The sequence below is a fragment of the Neodiprion virginianus genome, chromosome 2 (genome assembly GCF_021901495.1).
Source record: "Neodiprion virginianus isolate iyNeoVirg1 chromosome 2, iyNeoVirg1.1, whole genome shotgun sequence".
Lineage (NCBI taxonomy): Eukaryota > Metazoa > Arthropoda > Insecta > Hymenoptera > Diprionidae > Neodiprion > Neodiprion virginianus.
In genome coordinates, this window is record NC_060878.1 from 25,468,628 (window position 1) to 25,494,522 (window position 25,895).

Sequence of the window (25,895 nt, forward strand, 5' to 3'; positions counted from 1 at the left end):
TGACAACAGTGATCAATGACGGCTCGAGTGCCACTAGCGGAGCTAATTTTGCCGGCAAGTGCTTAGTATCGGCTACTATTAACGCGCACCTTCAACACGACGGAATTTAATGCTTTTCGTGACCGTCAAGTGATTTAAAAAAAGATTACCGAACGAGTACTCGCAAGGAAAAGATCAGGTTTTGAAAAATTGAGCTTTTTTCGGTTACTGCCGCGCATATTCTTCATGTCAATTTGAGAAGAAGCACCGACAGATATAAGCTTCGGAAAACATTCCTGCAGTTGCTCTAAAAAATTCGAATTTAGACTAGATGGAGCAAATTACCGAGAAACTACTCGTTTATTCTTACAGCTTAGCAGTGAGGAATGCTTGGAATCACTCAGTTTTTTACGGAGCAAAGGTACGCTCCCTGTTTCTGCTCTGACGAAAATACCGATCCTTCGTTCCAAATTTTTCTTCACTATTCAACGCCTCGCGATAAATTATTCAGGTTCGCTGTTAACGGCCGATGTTTTTACGACTATCCAGGGTAGAGAGCTATGATCGAGGGAGCTCGGAGGCTGACAATGAGTCTTTGGAGCGGCTGCGAGTTTGAGTGGGATACGTATGCAAAACAGTTGTGTTTTAAACGAGTTCACGCCGAGCATTTCCATTAGCCCAACGAACGGTGCTCGAGCGTCAGAACGCTGCGTGGCATTGCATGGCTTTGGCTTAAGCGAATGATTTCAAATCAACGTGTCCGGTAGCGCGAGTAATTCAATTTGAATATGCATTTTGCAGCGGAGATCTCGCGTGGTCGTGGAATCTGCACAATAATCCGTGAATTTTTATCCTCGACGTTTTTCACCGAGTGTCTTCACGCAGGGCCCCAAACGGGTCAGCTGTTCATAGCGGCGAGCGAGGGATCCGACAGATAATCGGGATGCCTCTGATTCGCGGTTAGACAGCCGTCGTATCGCGGCGATATCTGTGCCATTAGTTACAATTTGCAGCCAATCGGGAGTCTGCGAGACTGATCTCGTCTATTCGCGGGTTGATTATGATTCCCGTCAGAAGTTGGCAAGCTCTCGTCAATCAAGCGTCAAATCTCGGGGGTCAGGCGTTGCGAATGGGGGTGAGTCTTGGGAACGGGGGACGCCAGTTTGCCGGGTTATAAACGCCCACCTACCAAATGCTGGGCGAAAGTACTGTCGGCTTGGGAAGACCTGCGCGAGATGTATGCAGATGTATGCCAATAATATTCTAAACAAGTAAGTGTCCCCTTCAGACCAGGGCAGCTCCTCTGCAGCCCTCGAGAAGCTCTGAATCAACGTAATGCTCATCCCCTCCTCCCAAACCCCCAGAATATGGATGGACGAACGAACAAACAAGCAAACAAACGTACGGGCAGCGCTGGGTTTGTACGAATCGTATCGCGTTTCGGACACTAAATACTCGAAATTTATCTGCGCTGATCTGGACAAGGAAAGGTTCGGCATTGCGCATATTTATTGGTCGAAATCACCGCGTAATTGATAGGGTTCATAGATGACCCGGTTTCCAGGTGGCTAACCACCAGCTACAGGCATGTAAAACGAACATGCTGGAATTGGCAAAAGATATGGCGTCGGGTCGAGTGGAACTGAGTGTGAAATTTCAATACGGTTGATAACTGTAGCGACAGGATCGAAATTGAAAGGTAATATTTTTTTTATTTTTTCACCAAGAAGTTATCCGTCACCCGAATATTATCTTATGACGCATGTTTTGAGGTAATATCATTTGGTTTAAGCGGTAGGCAAGAAAAAAAAAAAATATTCGGGAAAAACAAGGGATTCTGAGTTTTATCCGATCGTTACCATTCGTCTTGAGGTATTTGTTGCAAAATTGATCGACATCTCTGGGAAGAGCACCAAGTCGTATGTTCAAAAAATCAGGAATTAGAAGGCACTTGGGGGAAGTCGTTCCCACTGATCAGTTACTCAACGGAGTCATCGCGTCACTAATTGTGGAAAGATTAGCTTGTGCTTGTTCGAGTAGATAGAAAAAAAGAAAAGCGAGAGAAAAAAAAATTCCAGCCCGTGAAGTTTGTTAATTCACTTTCACCGAGCAAAAGCTGACGCGGGAGTGTTTTGGGTTACGGAAACGTGAAAACGTGAATTAACGCGAGGTAGCGAATGTGGAGTTGAAGGGAGGGCGAGGGAATTTCGTTAATGGGTATGAAATCGTAATCGCGAAGCATGACGTTGCGGAAGTAGACGAGATAAAAAAAAAAAAATAAAAATAAAAATAAAACGCAATCGAACATACAAAAATAAAGGCAATGCTGATGGCGGTCGGGCGGGCACAGCGCGTATAAATGTAAAAAAGAAGGGAATAAAAGAAAAATTAAATACCCATAAACAGACAGTATCGAAATTGAAAATGCAAAGCGGGTACTGGCAGAGGTATGGCATGGCGGCGTACCTCTGCACCGCTCTACCCAAGCCTCGGGAATAAATCACAAAATCAATTCTAGAACTGAAAGCACCATAAATAAAACGAGGATGTGAGTTGAACGAAACAAATGACAACAAACAGGAACATCCCAAGCTCGGCTTGAACCTTGCCAGCTGATTGGTCCGCTCACCGGTGGATATTTGAAATTCAAAGTACGTCGATAAGAGTGAGTGGGTCAAAAATACACATTAGCAGATTTGAAATTTAGATCGTTTAGCTATCAAACTGGAATTTCACCGATATTCGAGTACCGCTGTCGAAGTCTGTTAGTTCCTGGTTTGGGGTTGAGGCCAATCTCAGGCATCACGAAAAGAATATTACGAACCCTCGTAATCTGGACTAAGAACCGTCGGCTTATTTTTCGACTTCCCTACTCACTCAGTATCACCACTTTGCCGGTTACTTCGCTGGTGTGCTCTCGTTCAAAAGTTTGTATTGAGACAAGGCTTGTACCTTGGAGTAAACCTGTTACTGTTACAAATGGAAAGAAAGCGACAAGGTGATGAGGTTTCTGTTATCAAAAGCATGACTCATGTGTAACTCTGTGATTCGGACGTAGTTGTGTCAAACACCAGTTCTCTAACCTGAGTTGTTAATCTGCTACTAAACAAGCCACGTACGGGTAGGTATACTCTAATACATCCGTATTGTCAGTCTGAAATGCAATGCGAACTGGGTTTTCAGAAACATTCAATTTGATTTTCCGGAACCTTCTTGAACGTAACGAATTCTTTTAGTCTCGACTTAACTGCCCGGTTCTTGTTCGAGTACTCCACTCACTCATTATCGTTACTTAACGGTTCGTCATCTCATTGGCAAATTTTTTTGCGAAAGGTTGCAAGAAAGGATGAATAATGCCAATGGGATATCGACCTGAAAGAACTCTGATTGTGAGTCAAAAACGTCACTAGTGCGTTACTTGTAAGTTTTATATGCATACTTCATCAGGGTTTCGACGTTTGCAACTGTCGGTGAAGTCAGCATTTTTTGCATCTTTTATAAATGTCGCTGAGAGCTACGGACGGTTTTACTGTAAAACAAACATTAATATACTTACATCTAGTCATAATACTTACGCGTTAAATAATGGATGTAGGATAAGTCGCTGAAGTTCCCTGAAAAACACTGGATGGTCATCGTCGTGGACGAGTAATCGTCACCTAGCACGGGCCCGATACCATTGAATGACTATTTCAGCCATTCGAGAAAGTGGGAGTCGTTCGTGATGCGATTTTCGTTACAGGTGAATAACAGATTACAGAAATTATCTCTTATTGTGACTTTTGTGGGAAGGTTGAATATAACTGTGGTAAACGTGAAACGTGGCTGAAGGGATGAAAGTATCTCGTGTGTGTGTGTGTTACAGGGTGAAAGCATAAAAAAAATAAAAGAGAAAAAGAGAAAAAGAACTACAGAAATGAGCAGGTTTGATAAGAGAACAATAACGTCACTTTATTCGTTTGAATAAATGTGAAATGGAAACCTGATATTAGATTAGTCAAATCATCTTTAAATCTCGAGATGCACACCGCGGTTCCTTACAAAGGCCTACATATTTCGAGTCCCGACAAAGGCAAGGCTTCCACAATATTTTCCCCAGCGAATAACGTGATGGAAGCGTTGCTGCTTGTGCTGGTGCTCCTTCGAAGAATGAGGGAAAAATCCGAATATCTTTTTTTCACTCCATTAAACTCAAACCACCAAACTTACGGGACATAAGACAGAAGGCTATAACCCCTTACACCAATAGTGAACACACACCATTGCCCAATGTGCTAGTTCCACTGGCAAGGGATGCCAGTGACACATGCAGACTGCATTAGTCAATAATACTACCCTTTGTTCTTTTTTGCCGCGACAACTACATAGGTACATATGTATAGATATTAAACGGTCGAAGCAGGGTGAAAGGATTGCTATCCTACATCTTCCGGTTGAAAAAGGGTCCCTCTGTTGCAACGGGGTCAGACTCTGGGGGGGCAGGTCAAGAGGGAGGGAGGTGTAGGGAATGAAGGGACGAGATCAAACAGTACTGGTATCCAAGGTCGTCCCAGCGAGGGAGTGCTTCCATGCGACCAAAACTTAGATACAAGCCAGGCGGAAAGGGCCTTTGTTTCCCTTCTGTCTGTTTTATGGACGGACAGACGACGCGGAAGGGCTTCCCGGAGGGCGAGCAGAGAACGAGGAATACCGTAACCCGCGGACGGAAGTTAAAGCAGCTAAGCAGCTAGGTCACAGTGAAAATTAATTACCTACCAAAGTGTACACCGCTGTGACCAACTTTACAACTGGGCACAACGTTTATAATATTATTACGAATCACAAACTCGCATTTGCGGTTCGTCGTCAAATCTTCCAAGGTTTCGATAGTTTAAGCTTTGACATTCGGGGCTTCGTCTTAGTTAGGAATTTTTTCTGTAATTTCGGCAGCAATCACAGCGCGGCCTTACAGATTATGTCGACCATCAAGTTTTGAAGGTGTTGGTATGACATAAAAATCTACGTACAGCATGGAAGTACGAAAGTTTATGAATGCATTTTGTGCACTGTGATATCGATTTTTTGAGTCCGCTTTTCATATTAAAGGTAGGGCATTGATTTTTTGATGCTCAATTTAAAGAAAGAAAAGTTAAAATTTTGACCGATCAAGCTCCGTTCATTACAACGGCAGCTTTCGGTGAATCTCGATTATAAAAAAAAATTAAACTTGGCACCTGACGTGGATCAGTCAGGTGAGGTATCTTTTCAGAAATGGCAGTAGAGATCTAATATGCATCTGGCGCTCAGCCGGGAGGTACAAGTTGGGATTTTGTGGGAAGCGAAAAAATTAATAAAATTAAATTAAGGAGAAATCGATGGCGAGTAGCGACTAGTGGAGGGGCAGGGTGGTGAGTTGACTCTTATCAATTCTGGGAGGAGTTTGTCTCGTTAATAACCCATAGATGACGATCCGAAGAAACGCACGTACTTGAGTCGAAGTCTGCTCTATCTCGACCAAGCACGATGGGAGCTTTGCGAGGCTCTGCTCTGTCTGCGCTTCTTCTTACCCTCGTGTTTTTTCAATGTTCGGTTTCTGCTCGCAGAAGGTGCGTTTCACCCTCTACTAATACCGATATATTAGCGGTTAATTTTACGAGCCGAGTCAACTTGCGAGATACAGCAGCTCCGCATTTTACTTTGTGGAATAACCAAATTCAGTCGGTGATTGGGAAACGCTTGTACACACCCGGATGGGGACACGATTTCCAGATAAATTCTAAGGAGATTTTCGAGCCCTTCGACCAGTAGCAATATAGACGAATAAGCGATAAGGTATTTTCGTATTATACCTAAGACCAAGCAGCTGTTTAGGACAATCTGCGCGCGTGAAAAGGCGTAGAAAGGTGGTGATACTTTCCAAATCTTTAAAAGTAGAAAAGGACCGTGTACGTAGCCGTATCCCAGCGCAATCTGGTGTGTGCTCTTCGAGCTAGATGTCAAAGTTGTTCTGAATTATCGCTTTTATAATGTTCACACTGCGGAGTTTCGCCCAGGGTAAGTGAACGCCCGAGACTGCGTGCATTGGGGTCATAAATCTGGTCTGCACTGACTAGCTCGCTGACATCGTATCGACAACTTTTGAGAAACTGTAGAAACTGGAGATAGTGTCCCAAGTTCAGATGTGCGACTTGCGACCTATCAACAAATTTCAAGACCTTTCGTTTTCGTATTTCTATCGTAAAGTTTAGCAAAGGTCCGAACCAACCCTCGTCAATGTCGTAAGGGATCACCAAAAATCCCAATGCGGTATTTCTGGGCTGAGTACAACACGTTTGTTAGTCCACGTCAGATTTGGACAATTGAACCAATTCCTTCTGAATTTCTTATGAATTTATTATGTCAAAAAATTGTGTCAATCCTTGGCAAAGCTAGTCATAGGACACTTCATTTTCACTCGACGTTCAATATCTTAACGATGACAACCCCTGAATAGGATATATTACCGGAAGGCGTTTTGCTTTCCAAGTTCGTTTCCATCAAATGTACAATGTGTATAAATGTACTCTGAGTGGTAGGCATCTAGATGACGCTACGTAACATGCCAAGTTTTCCGTTATGAATTTGCGACAGCTTATCGTGAGGGTTGAAAATTGTACTTGGAATTTTTTCACATTGGAAAATTCTCCACCTTAGGTATTGCTCACAGCGCAAAGTACGTTCGAGACAATGATCCTGCTAGGAATCATGGAGGCTGGCGTAGTGATATTAGTTCTCTGGTCACGGAGATTGGCATATGATCGTGTTGCCGGTGGGACCGGACACCCGTTACATCGCAGATACGATTGTGGGCATTGTGGGTATCCATTGTGGATGGTTTGGTGCCGGCAGTTGACTCAACGGAGGCGTTCACCACGTGCCTAGAATCTCAGAATCCTTAGAGATGCCCCAAGTGTCCGTGTAGCCGGTGGGATATCGCGTGATCCTTATTGGATTACCTGCATCTCTCTCTCTGTCTCTCTTTCGCATCCAAGTTTCATCTCTTTTTGAGGTTTACTTTGGTACAGTTTAACATTTTATGGTGAACAGGTGGACGGGGAATCTAGGAAAGGAACGCAATTCTATTTCGAAGGTACTCCACGTCAGCCGATGTAATGGCAGAACTGGGCGACGTAATTAGCTCACACAAACCACCAGGTGCAGTGCAATGCGTCACTAGGCAGCAATTCACCCTCCGACCCTCAGCCATGGCATAATTCGAATCTATTACTCTGTTCACGCGTCTCATTACCGTAACGAGTCGCTAGAGACGATGAGATGGGTTCACGGAAGGCTAACTGGGTCGAAAATTACGGAGATAAGAGTTCTGTGAAATTTCAAGCTGAGTTAACGCAGAAATATTATGTTGCAGCTCTTCCTGGGTTAAACAACAGTTTCAACCCAGTCTATAGACCATATTCCACAGGGCAGCAAGCTTTACGGCTTTGAGCACGACTGAACGTTACCGCCAAAGATGAACAAATCGGTGCTTGGAATAATTCTAAGAGGCTCTTAACGTCGCTATACCGCAGAGGACATAAAATATGTGTAGTGTGCCGCACAGGCTTACGAGAATACACGTACGTGCACTGGGGTTCAACTTGGTATAGGCGTGGACTAAGCCTGAGGCAATGCCGTGCAACTAGCGTGCTTGCAGCGGAAGGAGATCCACGAAGGAAGCGGAAGGCGGAAGCCTCCTTCGTCTCAGCCGATATTTAAAATAGTTCCACCATAACTTTGGTGCCATTATTCTGATGCACGTTTCTGGCATCGTATAACTGACTACCGGCACTCAAAGTGCAGTTTATACATAGGTAACCGGCTCTCGTGCAATACAGAGTTCTTGGTTTTCGAACAACTTCAGCTTGATGACGTTTTAATACGCTATGGTTGGACTTAGTTTCGGTAAGGATATGAATCAAACTGCCAGGGATCAAAGAGCAGTGCACAAAGTGTTCGGAGAACAGGTTCTTTCTATCCGTTGCTTATTCCGAAGATGGGAATAACTATCCGTCGCATTATTCTAGAACGCTCAACGTCCTGGTATTTCTTGCGGCAGAGAGAGAGAGAGAGAGAGAGAGAGAGTTATTCTTCGTATGATGTATCGTGGCGGACTTACCCTGTACACGGGTCAAAGAATAACACGTATTTTCACAAATGAATAGAAGAAAAATGGTACAAGGTTAAGACAGTCTGCATGCAGAAAAATGTCTGCTCTTATACCACATTGAATAGAGGTGTACCATAAATCGTAAGAGATCGTGGAACGGATCAATACAAGGGCAAAGAAGCTCGTGCTATTATGAATATTATGAATATTTACTGGATACGATCATGCTAGTGTGAGCAAAATTCTACTCTTGACACTGTATTATGTATTTGACCTCGGGATCGATGGACCCAATTCGAACTCTATTTCAAAAGAAGACGTTTCCTTTGCCTTCAACATTGTGACAATGATATCTACTTTGACTAGGTGAGTTCACTTGAACGTTCATTAAGATTTTCTGTACATTAAAATAAATGAAATTGAATAGATACAATTGATGTCCATTGTAAGAAAAAACACAGTATCGAAAATGAATCGTATACAGAGGTTTTGACAACAATGAGCTTATTCATCTCAAAATAAATGTTTTTAAGATTCAAAGATTAAGTATAAAATTTTCACTACTGAATTCTAACAATCCCGAGACTTGCTGGACCTTGAGGTTTCCCTTGACATCTTGTCACCCCGGTATATTAGTTCTCTGAGCATCGGTGTGCAGTCGAGTAAGTTTCCGGTATTATATTCATAACTCGGTGGCCAAGTTTTTGCATGCCTGCAAGAGACCGACAGATAGTTATGCAAACTGGTGAGACCCCCACGTCAAGCCGAGGGTTAATGGTTAACGACTGTACTATTGTAGGGTTATGCATGTATTGGTATTCATCATACGTGACTCGCCTGATAATCAGCCTACTTTCGTATCCAACTTTGGCTGTCACATTGTATGCAATTCAGGCAGCGGCTTCTCGTCTCTGTAAAGTGTTACTTTGGACTTTAATTCCACGTCTGCTGTAGCAGTGTAGAATCGTTTGATGCACGGTTCTGCATTTTGAACGGCTGTTTAATCCGTCACGGCGATTTTCGAATCGACAGAAAACCGTTCGGGGAGAAAAAAAAATGCAAGGGTGCGTGGGTGAGATAGGGAGAGAGGGAGAGAGAGAGAGAAAGCTGGAATGTGGCATCGGCGAAGTGGGGATATCGCTCGCGTATGGAGAGGAAAATGAAGAAGCAGCTTTTCTGCCCAACGAACTTATCGAGATGAGAATCCTTCGCACGGGGGTCTTTTCACCGAAACAAATTCCAATATTCTTAGCATCGCGCGTTGAACGGTAGAATTTTTAACCTTCATAACTCTCTCCATCCTCTCATCCAACCTAACCTAACCACCCCTTTTCTGCTTTTGTATACACAAGTTAGCCAGTTGAGGAACGTTCGGTAAAACTGCCGGTTATATACTTCATCGTCAGTCTACCGAGAGGGCGTCATTTTATTATCAAGCAATCTTCCGTATTCATCCTTCCATCTTACATTCTCTGGTCGTCCAACCGAGTCGCCGTTATTCCGATCCAATCTCTTTATTCAATATCATTCATACCGCGGTTATAAATGAAATTTATATTTTAATGGAAATAAGACGATGAATTTCATTCACCGGGGGTTTGTTCTCCCTATCGGATGGGGGATTACGGCTCTTTACGAAGCGACTTCGATACTAACACTTCAAATAAGCGATTCTTCTCGCTGTAAAATATGATCGTGAGTTTATTTCATTTTGCACTTTTTACGCCGCTTGTCCCGAGTGCAAAACACCGACGTGGAACCGTATGGTGGACTTATACAGAGTATTTTCACGATTTCGGGCGAAGCTTAAGGCTACTAACACCCGCAAATGCTTTCCACGCCGCGCCAGCGACAATTCGCGAGAAGATATAACTGGCCGAAATTCCATTTTCGTTTTACCCGAAAAACGATTTGTCAAGCTTTCCATATTCCGCCCACGGAACTGCGCGTGCCGACCGACGCGGTTTCATCCCAACGCTTAGATCGCCGTCACTTTTTCCTGATGGCCTACTACTTCCGTCGGGACGTCCAAGACCCTCGATTCTACGAAGGTTTAAGGTTTCACTTAGGCATTGTCACGCGCTCGTAACCATTGGCGTGGTAACAGCTTGCTGCAGCAGAGCTGGCGCGAACATTCGGATTGATATTTCTGTGATTAATCGACTGGAATCACGCAAGAAAGAGGGTGGACGATACTCTAAGGTAATTTAGGACAAGTATTCTCCTCAGTGAGAACGAGCTATCTCAAAGTATACAAGACGAAGGGAAAGAGATGCGGCAAAGTTTCGTTTATTAGCTTTCGAGAAACATTCTCTCGTACAAAATCAACTCAAGGCATAAAACACACAGCTTATAGAGCTGCGATGCGAACTGAAGGGTGCAGGGGGGGGGGGGGGGGGGGGGGGAGCTGGACTGGAAGCTTCGCGAAAATACGAGATGTCAGACTGAGGATAAAGCATAACCGCGCGCAAGAACTTGCAGTCGTTATACATCGCTGGATTCCCCATTACAAAGTGAATAATACGTCGGTACAATCAGATACATTTCCTCTGAGCTGAGGTTACATTATGTCTTCCAAAAGCATCTCAAGTGCAAAAGCTTTGCGCCAAGTAGATTAAAGTGTAAACTACGAACAAAAATTCATTTTGCGACTCAGAAACCATCAAAATGATAACGTACATTCAAATAAGTCTTTTGATGAAATTCATCAATTTGTACTGACAATTAAATTCATATTGCTGATTGAGCTCGTTCGAAACTTTAAGTTACTTTTCGTGTCTCTTTGTGAATCAACCGTTCTCAAACGACTCAAACAAACGAAATATATCCACAATTGTGCATCTAGGTTAGGTTCGATGTGATAAAACAAGTTTTTGAATTGCATGGAAAACAATCGTGCTACCGCAGAAAGCTTAGCAGCTTTTATTTTATTACATCTTTCAGCCCAGTCTTAGTTTGAGTCTTTCATGTGAAAACTAATAATAATTCACAGTTTAGTACTCTCTAATCTTACGTCTTATCACAGACGCATTGCATATTAATTCGTGCCTGATGAAATGAAAATGTATTCCACAAAGCATGCTGTTCTGCGTCATACAAATTTTCTTACATATCAAGCTAAAAATAATCGCCCGGCGATTAGACTCATTGATAGAATAATTTTTTGAAGATTATTCGACAGGTAACTCTTCTTTCGTGTAAAATATACTTCATAAATTTTTCACACGAACGATCCAGAGCACTTTTGAATACTTTTTTATTCATTATCCCGACTATTTTAAAAACTATGCTTTTATAACCCTAAGAGTAAAGGCATTATTGTTCAAGAAAGCGAAGCCATATTCGGCGCAATTTTTATGCCGCAATATTGTTGTAGATAAAAAAATCGATGCAAATAATGTTCACCGATTTATTTCTTATATTTTAAAATTGTTTAACACTGACTCTTATGTTCTTTCCGTTCGTTCATTGGCATCATGTGTTACGCAGCTGACAGATTATTTACAAAACTTAATCGTGTACCGCATTGCTAGGTTACATTATTATCGACTAAGAGCGAGCGATCGACACGCCCTCTCTTGTGCTGTCTCCGTAAGCTTTTCGGATGGAGCTATTTTTATCATATATATTAAACGACAAGTTTATGCCTATGTCATATATGTATCTAGTTCAAAGTTTAAAAGTCGACGAAAATTCTTAATCGAACTGACGATTTCGACGATGTTGCAAATATTACAACTGGTATATTTCGGCTCTTCGTACATGGATCGTGTTGATATAGGGCTGAAACGAAAGCTCTTAAAGTCTAGAAATTCGCAAAACTTGTCAAATGTCAAATTTCATCGTGACAGGAGAGAAATATATGATAATATTTTCGTCGGGTAGGCCAAGGGCTTCTCTTCGCAGTAAAAGATAGTACGTCGGATCGCGCGCGTTCAATTTCTTTTTTCTAATGAACTTGGAGCGATCGGCTCTCACTTATTTTGCCTATCTTTAATGTAAAACTCATCGGTGAATCGAGGAAGTGAATTCACATCTTTCGCAAGAATACTGAAATATGGATTTTAGTTTAGCGGTCCGGAGACCGATGTGCCTCTCCAACTTGTTTCATGCATACCACTGATCGAAGAGTGGAACAGGCGGTCAATTATGACCTGATTAAACCCCGCACAGTTGCGAAATAAATACCGAATATCCGGGGGGTCTCTGTTGAAATGACACTTAAATCGGACAGTGAGGTTGTTTAGTGGTTTCGGGGCGGTTCCTCGAGGGGCTGGGTAGCAGTGATCTAATGTCCCCCGGAGCATTTTCCTCAACCACTCTAGCAGGTCTGGGTTCCAGCGTACCGTAGCAGCCCTTAAGCCTGGGGCGTACGGTTTTATATCTAATTGTTTGTGGCGTGATTGGGACGTGGTCGTTGCTTCGGCGTCGGGTGGGCCTCGGGGCGGTGCCGACTCCTGAGGGAGAGTATGGGACAGGATTTATTTCGAGGTTTTACAACTGACTCTTGTCGGCCTCTTGTCGGGCGTTTGTCGCTGAGGAGCCGCTGGGATTAGAGCATAATCGAGGACCCCACGAAGGAGGCGCGATCCGCTTAATGACCGTCTGCAAATCACGACCGACACGACTTTGGCCTCGCCTGTAAGGAACCTCGAAAGTGGAAGTAAAAATAAGCTCCAGAAGGAAAAAAGAAAGACTCCAGAATCATTCCTGTTCTTGATTTTGGCACGAACTCGATATTTCTCATTATTCAAAAGGGAAAAGTTTTCACGAGGAGTTCCCATTTGCTGGCGGAAGGGGGAAAATTCGTTAATCATTCATTAGCTAAGCTCGGGGGAGCAAACGTGGCGAGAGGCTGTAGCCACGACGACGTTTCGCTATCAAATGAGCTCACGGTTTTCCCAGGGGTAGCCGGCGGGCTGCTCAAGGCGTCCAAACTATCCGTACGCATTTCCCGCCATAATCGGCCTATGCTTAAGCCTCTGGAGCCGAGAGCTAGGGAAAAAGGAGATACCTGTTGAGTGAAGTTCAGCGAATCATAAATTTTAATATCAAGGCAAATACTGCAGCACGTTACGTATTCCAAGCTCTTGTAACTAAGAGTTCTGATCGATAAATGTCAAGGGTTTGGAGACGAAACTTCAAGTCTTGAAGGAGTGTTGCATTGAATTTATCCCGATTTATTTGACAGTATGTTTCCGATGGCATCGTTTCAGTAAAGTAAGCAAATGAATCTTTGGATTTTTGGTATGTTATAACAACTTTTGCCATGTTGCAGCTCGATCCTCATACGCCGTTTATGTACGGGTAGTGAATTCAAAACTTTCACTGTTTCTCATGGAGTCTTCAAGATTATATTGATATCAGGCGAATGATATCAATTTTAATAAAATGCGCTCCATTGGTCAATTCATGTTTGTTTGCCTTTGTCGATGATTACCTAATGGTCGGGTAGAATTGGTGACATTCTGACTTTGGAGTATTTTGTTAGCGGTCTGAATCTGCTTAGCGAAAATTATCCCTAGCGTTCGAAGCATGCTAGTCTAACGGATGATTTCAAGTCCACAATCCAGAGAAGAGAAATCTGTCTGAGGGAATGGGGGGACAGGCTGGTTGGTGGTGGCGGCGGCGTTCTCCGGTGTGGGGAGCGATTTCAATTGTCGCAGAAACTCCGAGACTCAGCTCAGCAAGGGGGGCGCGGGAGTACCGGACCGCTAAGAGGGTGGAATTGATTAAATAATTGGCCCCTTAGATCGGCAAGACGGCGAAAGGGAAGGGGTTAGTTTCAGGAATGAATACCCTGGCTCGAAGCCAACTCTGCCCGGTTATACCCGCGGAAGGACCGCAGCCACCACATTGCCCACCTACCAACCTAGCCGTCTATATCCAAGCGAACAAAGTGCGGGGATGAGCTTAATAATGGCTTTGATTGGGGCCGAAAATGTGGTTCTCGACTCCCGCGACGAGATCTTGCTCCGTTACTCCCTGGAAACTTGTCACTTCCGGTAAAGCCTTCTTCCGAACAACCGCAAACTACAACCGGTCCCGTCTCTGGGAATAAGAGAGTGGTTCGTTTCTGCCGGTATTTTCGACACCAGGGTGCGCAGTATGGTTGAAATAAAGCGGCAGCTGGGTAGCGCGGTAAGATAATGAGCATAAATTCACCGGGTTTTTCGGATTTATATTTTGCCCGGTATCAGCGATCTCATTTGCATCGAGAATTTACCACCGTCCACTCGGCGTCGCCGTGGATCGAGCACGCTTTCGGAGGACGTTATACCCGTACATCGCAGAGCCCGATAGGAATCGTACCGACATAAATGCTGGGTGCGCCGAAAACTATTGAAAAATGATACGAGCTCTGCACGTAAGTTATTGCCGCACCGTGCCCCACCCGATCCATCACCTCATTTTCTCTCCGCTCAAAATCTCCGTTCACTTTCTTATCACCGGAAAAATTTACCTTTGACGACTATTTAATTGCTTCGTGATTAATCAAGACTCCGCTGACCTTTGAGTACAGAATGGAATTACATAGTGAAACTTACAGATTTTAAACTACCCTGGAATAGCGCCTTGTATTTGAGTAGTAACGGATATCATTTTCGAAATGAGTCAGCACTGATAGATTTCTGATGAAGATATTGATAAAATGACGCGTATGGTATAAATACATTTTTAATGATAGAAATTTGTACCATTTTTCAAACCGAGTGCTCCATTGTTAGTGATTCCAGTTCATTTTGTGATCATAGAGTGCACTTGACTTTAGAGACTGCATTCTTGGATCTTAACTCAAAGACTCTTGAATCGAAAAGTATTGAAAATAAGGTGACATTAATTCTTGTCTGTAATACCGTGGAAAGGCAGGTCAGTTCGTCGGATTTTATGATTGTAAATAGAGTCAAGCATCGAAAACTCTTAGATTCGTAGCAATAGTATTCACACAAAATTTTAGATGGCTACATTGAAGGTTGATTATGCTGAATTTTCGTCGTCTAAGCATTGGCAACTCACACGGGGTGTTCCCATGACTTTTTTAATTGCGGAGGTTATCATGTTCAAGGAATGAAATGAACGGGTAAGTGTGGTTGGAATAAAAAAAAATCCGAGTGAATGAAGAAAATAAACAATACACGCGTCCAAAAAAACATAGAAATAATAAAGAAAGAAAAACGGAGATGACAGAATAAAATAAGGAAAATCAGGTATATAACTTTGATAGCAAGTCGCAAAGAAAACTCTGGCAGGAAATGAATGTATAAATTTGGGCTTAGTAACTATAGGGGCGCGGCGTTTCATCCTCGGATTGAAACGACTTATTACGTTTGAAACCTCTCGGGTTTGAACCCCGCTAGAAGCGACTCCACTCGACTTCTAATAAGAACGTCTTAAGCCATGCACATTGCTTCTGACAATACAGCAGCGGAGGTACGCGGTGAGGCAACAGGAAGGAATATTTTCAGATCTCGCACAAGAAGGCTCTCAACGATGCTCGGAAAGATCACTCGACCGCGCCAAGAAACTCGGTTCGCAGTTCAATTGTATCCAATAATCTCCACCGGCGACAGCTAAGTTTAACCAATAATAACAGCGTTTGATGTGCCCGGTAAACTCTGCGAGGCATGCGCTCTGAGAGCCTCTCGTGTATTTTTTTTCCCCCTGATTCCAACTTCACCTTTACTTCTCCCCCGAGACAGTTCTTCGATAGCATGAGCTCTAGTGTTTGAAAAATGCGAGGCTTGCGTGGGCTGCGTGAGTCCCGGGGTTGACCAGAGCCCTGGGGCTAGTGGCTACCGGCAAATCCCCCCTCCAAGATTACCATAACGACCTGAATGAGACTACGTTAAAACAACACTGCATCTTGATTCCTGGCTGCTATTAACCGAATACCGGGAAAAATACCCCCCCCCCCCCCCTCCCCTGCCCTGTTCGCCGCCCTTAAATCCACATCGTTCATGCGCTATGATTCTCTCTAACGACATCTCACAGGCCACGAAGGTAAGTAGAAATGGACGGAATTAAGTTATGCCATACTCGTATTTTCCTATTCATTCTCACCGATACGAAAGAATATGTGGCGAGTCGATAAAAAGACGTTAAGGGGAGGCCCTAGTCGACTTCAACGTTGTCGTATATACCACCAAATATCGAAGTCCATGTACCTATCTCGAACACAAGAAAGGGCTTAATAGCCCAATTATATACGCAATTCGAAACAAAGATACTCCGCATTTTTATTTTTGCGTTAAATGAAAATTTGTTGGAGTGTTTTTGCTGAGAATTGTGTATAGAATGGGGCTGTTGAGCTCTTTTCGCGTTTGTGATACGTGGACTTTGATATTTGGAGGTATATACGAAAACGTCGAAATCGATCACGACACCCCTTTAATGACAGGCTTGGATTTTGATTTATTTACTTTGCGAAAGTTTGTTTTTACTGTCATGGTTTTTAACTGCCCCTGGCTTCAGTTTTGAGTTGTGATATAAAAGCGTTTGCAAATTCGTCACGACAAGGATGTCTGACCAATTCGAAAGTCTCGTTGATGTGAGCGTTTTTTTGGGGGGATAAAAATACTGAGAAATAGTATTATTTGTTCCTCAAATGCGGAAAATAATGCCAAGGCTTACCAATATTACCATTGCTTCAGAGGTAATCACTGACCATTTGACTTCTGGTATTGTACGACAGTTATTTCTGATCTTGATTCTTTGCATGGTTCCTAGAGCGATATCATTATCATAACCTGTACGATAAATGTGATAAAAGCAAAGTGGAGAAAATTACTAACAGTTTTTGAACAGTAAAATTCTCGAGCATGCGATGTATGGCCGTAAAAAATTGGTGTCACAGATGGGATTGCGTTCGGGATAACCATACTCTTCTCACTGTTAGTGAGCTTCAAAATTGCGTGGAAATAAAACAAACTGTTCACCATAAATTTCCGATGAAATCACGCGAAAGGATGAGTTATTAAGTATATTGAAAAATTTGACATTATTAACAATTGTAACAAGCAGGTACTTGTGATTAAGAGAAAAAAAACCTCTGGACTAGTAATCCGTATAATTTTTCCGTTTCCAGCGTAAAACCGTTTACGTATTATATAACGAGCAATATATCCTAGAGATGGAAATACGTTGACTTAACGAGATGCGTCTAAAATGGTAGTGCTGAGAAGAAAAGAGGGCGCGTATATCCTGCTAGAGATCGGAGAGCAAAGTATAATACAGGGGAGCGCACGGAACCAACCGAATCGCACTCTTTCCACGTAGAGTAATAAAAAGTAAAGCATAAAATCAGACGCTGACTAGGGATTGCTGCAGTGGTGCAGGAATATGCGGAGTGCGCGATTTAAATCATAAAATTCGAATAAAAATCCAGCTTTTTGCACCACCGCGAAAATGCTTTCGAAGCGATTGCCCGCGCTTGAAAAAGAAATAGTTTATGTCCATGCATAAACATGGGGGTATAACCTGGCGTTTTGGCGCTTGCGTTGAAAATTACTCCTTGAACCCTGAGTTGCGTGAATAGGTAAAATTTCGACTGGAAAGCCTCGAAGTTAATGGCTACGGAACAACTAATCAGCAAACACTGATACTCCGTCGAGTGACGGTAGCGAATTATTGAGCGGACAATTTTTTTCCTTTTTGTATATTTCACTTTCCTGTACTGTACCACGCACGATGAACACACACACACGCACAGAGTACCTGCATACGGGTTGTGGAGGCACTTGTACGAAATTTGAGTCATAGCGCTTTTACCAATTCATCGTGTCTCGCTATTGTGCGAGCGAGCAAAGTGGAAGCAGAGCCAACCTCCAAGTTCGAGTCTCGTCTGATCGTGGCTGATCCTTGAGCCCTCGAGGCATTCGTCCGGCCAAGTTAACGTCCCAGATTGTCAACTGATTCCTAGGTCCGACAGAGATGTCAACGGGGAAAGTAGATGAATAAAACGGTAAAGGAAAATCGTATCTCTTTGTGAGAGATAGGTACGTTCCAACCGTCTACGGATGGTTTAACATCGTCTACATCGGTGCTTCTGATGTCTCTCCCATACCTACGCTAAGGTATTTTCAACTTGGACATTTCTCGTCCTCAGGCTAAAAGATTCAGCGTATAATCGTAAGTGTTCATCTGTCCGGGATATTCTTTCCCGGATGAACACTTCAATTGTGAAAAATATCGATGAATTTTCTCACGAAGGTAAGAAGATGGTCGATTTGTTAGTACCTGACCTAAATACGTGACTAGATTTACTTCTTGTTGCAAACATTTCGACTAATATTAAGTATAATAATAGCAGTGAAGGAGACAGCTTTTTCGGTGTTGCAAGTGACATCAGAGGTATTAGTGATTATGAAGACATCACAACCAAGAGAAATATCGAGTCACTGAACAAATCCGCTGTAGATATCCGAGAATCAACTTTTATTGACGAAAATATCTGTTCGTAATATTATTTAAAGGCCGCCACATGAACTTTTCTATTCAATTTCGATAACTCAGAGCCAATACTCAAAGTAAATAATGTATAGGACTCTTTGAAGCAAACCTTCGTCTGAATCTGATGGATTTGGCAAAGATATCAGATTGGACATTTTGGCTGGCCAAGATTGTGTTAGGCTGCGTTGGCGTAAAAAGCGAAGTCAACAATCCTAGTAGCCCCTACAGGAACGCTATTATTCCGTGAGTCATCCATGGGATGGATCATTGAGTTGGGTTACTGGACCACAGGGGAACCAAGAGCAGTTACCGGTGATCCGGAAGTCAGGAATCCGGCGTAACGAAATGGGCAATATCGATGCCCGTAGCGGTGCCAAATACGGTGCAATACGTCTCGCTGACCGCTCCCTGTAGGTCGCGGTTAGCGTCCATCTCTCTATCTACCTGCCGTCCGAGAGCCCCGGCCGCCCGCATGTGCCGAACCGGATTCCGTCCAGGGGTGATAAATGACGTGACACCCCAGCGCGGCGCCTGGATGCTAGGGGTGCGCGAGGGCGTCGTTAGGGGCAATTAGATTCTTGGGGTGCTACGCGGATGATGAAAAATCGCCGTCGTCTCGAGCGGCGGACGGCGTCATCACCGAGGCAGATCGGCAGGTCATCTGGGGCGTCGTCTACGCTGTGAAAGTCAGCGGTAAGTTGGCACGTCTAGGGGTGCGACTTTCCGCATTCGGAAATTCCGCAAGGTAGATGACGACGCCACTTGACCTCTACCGGGACTCGCACTACGTCGTCTATGCGTCCACGGAGGTTGGGAGGTTGGGAATATTATTGACCTGGTTGAACAGTACGTTGGTTTCGTGGCGGGTGCCGGGTCCTGTCTTTAAGAACTTGTTGTGCGTGCCGTCGAAACGACGACCGTATGGCCAGGTAGCTAAGGGCGACGGGGATGACTGACGGTGCGCGATCGATACGCACGCGAGACCCCGTTAACGGAAGCGGTTGCGCGGGGGGAAGGGTGACAGAGATTGACAGCGTGCACTGTTGATTTTAGCTAGCTACATTGGCCCTCCCGCAATTGATGAGTTGCGACACGCCGAGGAGACCTCGAAGGTCAGAGGAAATCCCAAGCAGTCGTGAGAATTGCCTACTTCTAGTGAAGGAATCAAGTCGTCAAGGATCGGGACAGGCGCGTTTTCATTCAGAAATGTACACGAGTCCGGGCTGCGAAAGACGCCCGCATTTCCACCTCGTCGCAGTGAACCGGGTTTGTAACACTGGCGGTGGTTCAGGTGCAGGGTAAATGGGGGTAGGGGAGATTGCAGCCCTCCATCCCAGGTGGGTCCTTCGTCATCATAAAGCCTACAGCGTAGCTACGACCACCAGTGCGCTATAACGTTGTTACCGCTCGGTTCAACTGGTACCGAGTGTCCAGACTCCCAAAACGGTAGTTAGTGCCGTTGCCGATTGTTGTTTATGGTAAAAAGTTATCCGGCGGATGACTTACTGTCAAAAACAATCAGCTGAGGTAGTTTTTCAGTTATACAGTTTAGGTGTCACCGTATTATGTGCCGGCACATAACTCTCGAATGTTTTGAATTGAAATTACTTTTCATTAATAATTCGGTTATGACGTGAGTAAACGTACACTATCGAGTCTTTCATCCATATTTTAACATGTGCACACGGCGCATGTGCTTGTGAGCTCGACTCCTTGTAGTTGGTTTTACGGTTAATTCAAGTCTCAGCTACTTGCAAAGTATTTTTTAAAGTATTCGAGCTAGCCTAATGATCTTTGGGCTATAGGATTCAGCGAATAATTAGCTCTGTGTCGAGTCTATCATTTTGGTACATTGAACTTGAATAAATCGGTGCGCGAAATACGTCCTCAATTTTTAACTCGGTTACTTCAATTTCATTGTCGAAACAATAATAAATGGTTTCAATTTAGAACGTTGAATGTGGAGGCGCCTCTTATTAACAGGTCTTTTGGTCTTGAACGAATCTCAAAATAATTCGTTGGGTCAGGGTTGGGGTTTGATAGCTGCCCAAAGTTTTTTTTTTATTCCCCGAGAAGTTTCGAGTTTGTGCAATTGTTTTAAATCTACTCTGAGTATGCGAAAGAGTTTCGGTACCGTAAATACACGTATAAGTTAGCCCGACAAGAGGGCTGCGCTCGCGACGATACCATTGGCCCGAATCACTCGGACATTTAGGATAAGAGCGGCAGTTTACTCCCTCTTAGACGGAGTTGACGGCGGTGGCAACATAAGCCTTGTTAAAAGGCAGGGCGACTACCTCGGGCTTTCCCCTCCACTGTTGAAAAATGCCACTGCCATTAGTTAACTATTATCGCGGTCTCTTTCGCTCATTATGTGCTTTTACGTTCATCTCCGATCCCACGTCTTCCCCACTACTTACTTATTCAGTTATATTTGTTTACGTGGAAGGAAACGTCGCAGGTTGTATGCATAGGACGATATTTGATCGTTGAAACTGAGAAGCCATTAAGGGATGAAATGATGTCGAATACGGTGGGAAACGCGGAAACTGAAAAGCTCAGAAAAGTTGAAATGGAGCATAATTTCTTGGTGACAGGGTGGTAGTAGCTTTTTAACCCTTGTAATATTTTCCATCTGTCCCCTTTCCCCCACTACTAGAACGAATACATTTGCATGCACCCCCCCCCCCCGGCATATCCGCAGTCTCAACGCTTTTGCTGTCCTTTCTTAAGTTTAATTACCAACTTTTCCTTGTTTCCTAGAATTTGCGCCGCAAGCTTTTTCCCACTTTCAAGCATCGCGCCGCTTTCAACTCATTTCCCTCCTAGATGCTCCGAAGGGACGGAGATAGGGTCCATGTCAATCGGTCCCGATTGTGGAATTCGGGGATATCCGCTGCCTTCCAACCAAAACCTCGGGGAGGACCTAGGATCTTTACTGGTCCTGAAGGTAACGAGCTTTTTCGATATAGTCAAGAAGAGTTTTCCCCAAGGAATAGTACCGTCAACGGTCTCCAGTTCTAGGACGAATCGCGTCAAGGACGAAGAAAGGTCAGGCGTATCTACTCATCCTGCAGGTACCGTAGCTTGGGCAGATAACGTGACATGAGAACAAATTAGAATTTAAAAAAAGGACGATAAAAGCCAGGATCTTTTGTTTGCAAACGACTAGTGCATGCGAGCATGGTTCACAGTTTAAAATTCAATTTCATTTTAAATCGCCTGATGGTGGTGAAAGGCAGAACACGTTGCTCTAAACGGCCGAAGAACGGGCGACGAACCAGCCACATGTACCTATCCCGTTGGTGCAATGCTCGTTCGAGCAAATGGACGATTGCGAGGGCAAGCTGTGGTGTAGGTATGTTCCTACAGCGACTGGGTTCGCGCTTAGCGGCACTTTTCTCAACGGTTCAGAATAATTGGTCTAGTACTAGATGAAATTTAGTCGCGGTTGTCAATTACCAAATAATTCCCCAACAGGCTTTACAATTTCCACCGCCATGTTACCTGGTCGGCGTGAGGTGCAGCTACCCGGCATTTTATATTACTTCGCATGTGCTTGAGGCAGGGAGTACCGGTTGAAGTGTCGGAATGAAATGTTATCGGGAAATGTTTGCCGAGGTGCACTTTTTTGAATCACCTTGAATTACGCTGATATCTCATATCCGCAAAAATATTCGGTTATTTTTGTCGGTAGATATCGTGTGCGAAGAATAACGGGTTGTAGCGGTTAGAGAGAAGAGAAATCTGGCAAAGACGTAAAGGGAATGAAGAACGCACGCTTGCGGAATACATTAATACATATTTATAGGTGGGCAGTAGCAACGGTAGCAGCAGAAGTAGGAACGGCATCTGCGAAAAATCGAAAACAGAAAAGCACGAAAATATGTCGGTGGAGACACGTGTATTATTTTACTACCAAAACAGTTGCGCGCCAGTTGCTCGATAAGTGTATCTACTTTTGCACCTTCGGGTTTGATATTGAAAACCACGAAACGGTTCCTGGTTTTTTTTTTTTTTTTATGTATAAGATTCGTTTCCCGGGCATTTCTTGGCTTTTTTCGCGGCCAGACGATCACTTTAATCTTGAACCAATCGAAACGGGACGGCGTCGTCTAAGTAGTTTGACGTTATTAAGATATTTCTGATAAGATCTGACGTCTATTGGTTATTATTCATTGATAATATTGTTTGTCAGACACCTGTGTCACTCTGTGTTTGCCCTATCGGAGTATCTGGCCGGTAAAATATGGTCGAGGCAACCGCGAGGGCAACGACAGTTTCGAAACGGGACAATACTTTTAGAGCTTACGAAAAACACAGCGTTATTCTGTCAGCCACAATCTGTCACTGTCACTATGCAATAACGCCCTACCGTCTCACGTTCTTCTCTGCCTCCTTTACCCGCCCATGTGACCCAGTCTTTCACCTTTCTATTCTTGCTACACGACCTCCGTTCTTTCCGCGGAAAATTTTTCATCACAGTCAACGCAACTCGTATGCCACGAAGCGATTATTCGCGGAAACATTGTTAAGTAAAATTAGAGATGGGGTGATGGGGGGCTATGTATGCGTACTCAAGAAGTTTAGAAAAATTTGGGATTCAACCATGCGTTGAATTGCATTGTTTTGCGACATCGATTTTGAGTGACTCTGAGTTAATTTTGGGTTGGTTTGCAGTATGGATACTCTACGTTGAATCATAAGTTGGCCATGCGCACAATAAAACAGACCTCATGTTCAATAATGCTCGTTTATCGTTTTAGGAATTTTCTAAAATTCACGCAATCTCACATTTCGGAGGCATTATCTAGGTTTAAATTTTTAACGTTTTCAGAAGAAGAGCTTTCTGGATCTGAAGATTTGAAGCTCGAGCGAATCGGGTTCCTCGATTGAAGGGAGGACCGTTCAAAGCGAATTTGTCCGAGGGAGTCGATTATTCGAGTCGAGTGATTCGGGTTCATAGCGATTATGCAAACGTAGCTAGTCTTGGCTGTCCCTCGCTTGCGTTTCCTCTACGTCGTATCTGTCTTCCAGGTGTTTCTTGCAGCGAGAAATTCACCGACCAGGTATGATCAATAGAAAGCTCCGCAGTCAGCTTGGAACTCTTTCAAAGATCGCAGTGTTCCACCGAACCTCGACGAAGTTTGGATACTACCTGTTATCTTTGTAATTTGTATCGAGATTAGGTGATCGCAACGCTAATCTCTCTCCTTGAGGCATCTCCTGCCTCTTGTGAGACAGTTAAGATCGACTTCGCATACACACCCCTGTGAGCCGATTACATTGAGTTAATTCAAATAATTGTGAGGGAGAGTAAATTCTTCGTTCTCTTCACCAAGCATGGGCGAAACATAACATGTTTCACCTTGTCTAGACGCCACGAACCTCGGACGTACGTGACGGATCGATTTTTTGCATTAAAGGTGAGAGAAGTAGAAAGGTACGTAGCTCCCGAGCGAAGCTTCTTGGCGAGGTATGTACGTCAAGCAGGATGAAATCCAAAATCTAGACAAATTCAATCTGGGCTCACAATTAAGAGATCAGACACGCGCGGACGGTCTGCCAAGCTCAGCGAAACAAACTTCTCCGTTCCTTCTGGTTTCTTCGGAGAAAACAAGAACTACCAAGTCTGGGTTACGTCCTGAAACACCCAACCACCCATCTCCCGCCCCTGCGACCCTCCGCTTCGTAGAAGTTGCTCCTCTTTTGCACGAGGTAAAAAGAGAGAAAGGGAACAGAACTCCGAGACGGGGACAGGATGGACGTAATATACCGTAGCTATGAAAAATAAATTAGTTGTAGGTACTAAAGTCGGCGCCGCTGCACGATGAAATCAGTGAACTTTTCGACTGGGTGCAGATTAAATTAACTCCTGCCCCATGTCCCAGTGGCACTCTTTACTTCTTCATTGCAGTGCTTCTTTTCTCAAATGATGAATTTCAATGAGTTTCCACGTCACTCACTTAGCCTGGTAGTCGTACTTCTGGGTACAAACGACTAGAACAAAGCTATAGCAATGACAAAAAACAGTTTTATGGACGTCGTTTGAGAGGTTTACGGTTTCAAATTGCGGACAATTGTGTCAAGAGCTTCGGGATCAATGTTATGAAGTTGAATAGCTATTATGGACTATCTGAGAATTGATTTTTATCAACGGTACAAGTCCACGTATCACATCAGCGTTACTGCAACATAACTCTGGTAGGAAGTAAAATTTCACGAATAACCGCACATGCAGTTCCATGTTTGAAATCGTAGCCTATTGGCCATGTACCGATGCGTATTCAATGTCTGGAAATGAAAATAAATCCAGCGAAAGAACGTCGACGCGGTGAGCGGACTTGGAGAGATGTTGAACCAACTTTGTTATAAACGGACTTGAGAGGCGTTCAAAACGTCAATTCTAACTTCGGAACGAAAACCTTTTGACATGCTAAGCGGTACGTAGACAGTTTCTCGACCGTTAAATTTCATGCGGCGTAAGGCGAGGTTACCTATTATATTGCCTATGCATACCATTTCCAGTAGTTCATGCTACCCCGAACAATCCGAACCACGTGTGCCAGTTCTGTAAGAAAAAATGGTAAAAGTAAAAGAAGAGACGGGATTAGGCCAGGGATGTATTACCTCCCTCTACTTCGAACCCCGTAGCATAACATTCCCTTGGTAATTGCTATTCCATTTTCGTTTCAACGTTTTGGCACAACTTTTCCATAGACCGATCCTCTCGGTGGTTCTCTAGCCGAGATTTCTGGCCTCCGGTACCCTGGCACTCTGGCTTGCTGGCGAGCTGGCTATCAGATGGTAAGATAATGTAAACTTATGCGAAGCACGCCCTTATTCCACCACCCCTCCAGCCCACCGTGCTCCGGCAAGCTCCAAACTTTACCACGTTTAAATATATCACCGGCCCATTACAGTTTAACCGTATGCTCGGCGTGCCCCGTGTCTCCCTCCAAGCTGCACTCCAGATATAGCTGGATATTCTCAGATTTACTTGCAGGACGTACGTTCGGCGTGCACGTGCATAGCCACACGGGCCACGAAATGTGCCTGGCCGAAGCGTGGCGATTCTTGTGGATCAACCGGTATAAATTCGATGCAGAATTCTCTGCGGTGGCAAGAGCTAGCCGGTATTGTTCCCCGATCCCCCGATTCAAGTGACTGTGATGCGACCAAAGAGAGAGAGCAAGTCAGGGAGTATGCTAAGCCTCTTAGCATATTTCGCGCACAACTTTGCTATTGTTATTGCTCCGTATATTTTTATTGCATTAATTATCGCTGATCCTCTTATGCGGAATTCGAATTAATTGGTTATTTTATAATGAGAACGCCCGCT

The 25,895-nt window shown here is 44.0% G+C and overlaps 1 protein-coding gene across 11 annotated transcripts in view; it reads right to left on the reverse strand.

Annotated features, from left to right (window-relative positions):
- Positions 1 to 25,895, reverse strand: part of LOC124299065 (tyrosine-protein phosphatase Lar) — a 471,758-nt gene that overhangs the window by 115,308 nt on the left and 330,555 nt on the right. For 10 of the 11 annotated variants that reach the window (XM_046751947.1, XM_046751956.1, XM_046751951.1 and 7 more), the window contains one exon: positions 3,555 to 3,593. The exons of the other annotated variant lie outside the window; for it this stretch is intronic. In XM_046751947.1, the coding sequence (XP_046607903.1) occupies positions 3,555 to 3,593 (39 nt within the window). The remainder of the gene's footprint in view (positions 1 to 3,554; positions 3,594 to 25,895) is intronic. 11 annotated transcript variants of the gene reach the window in all.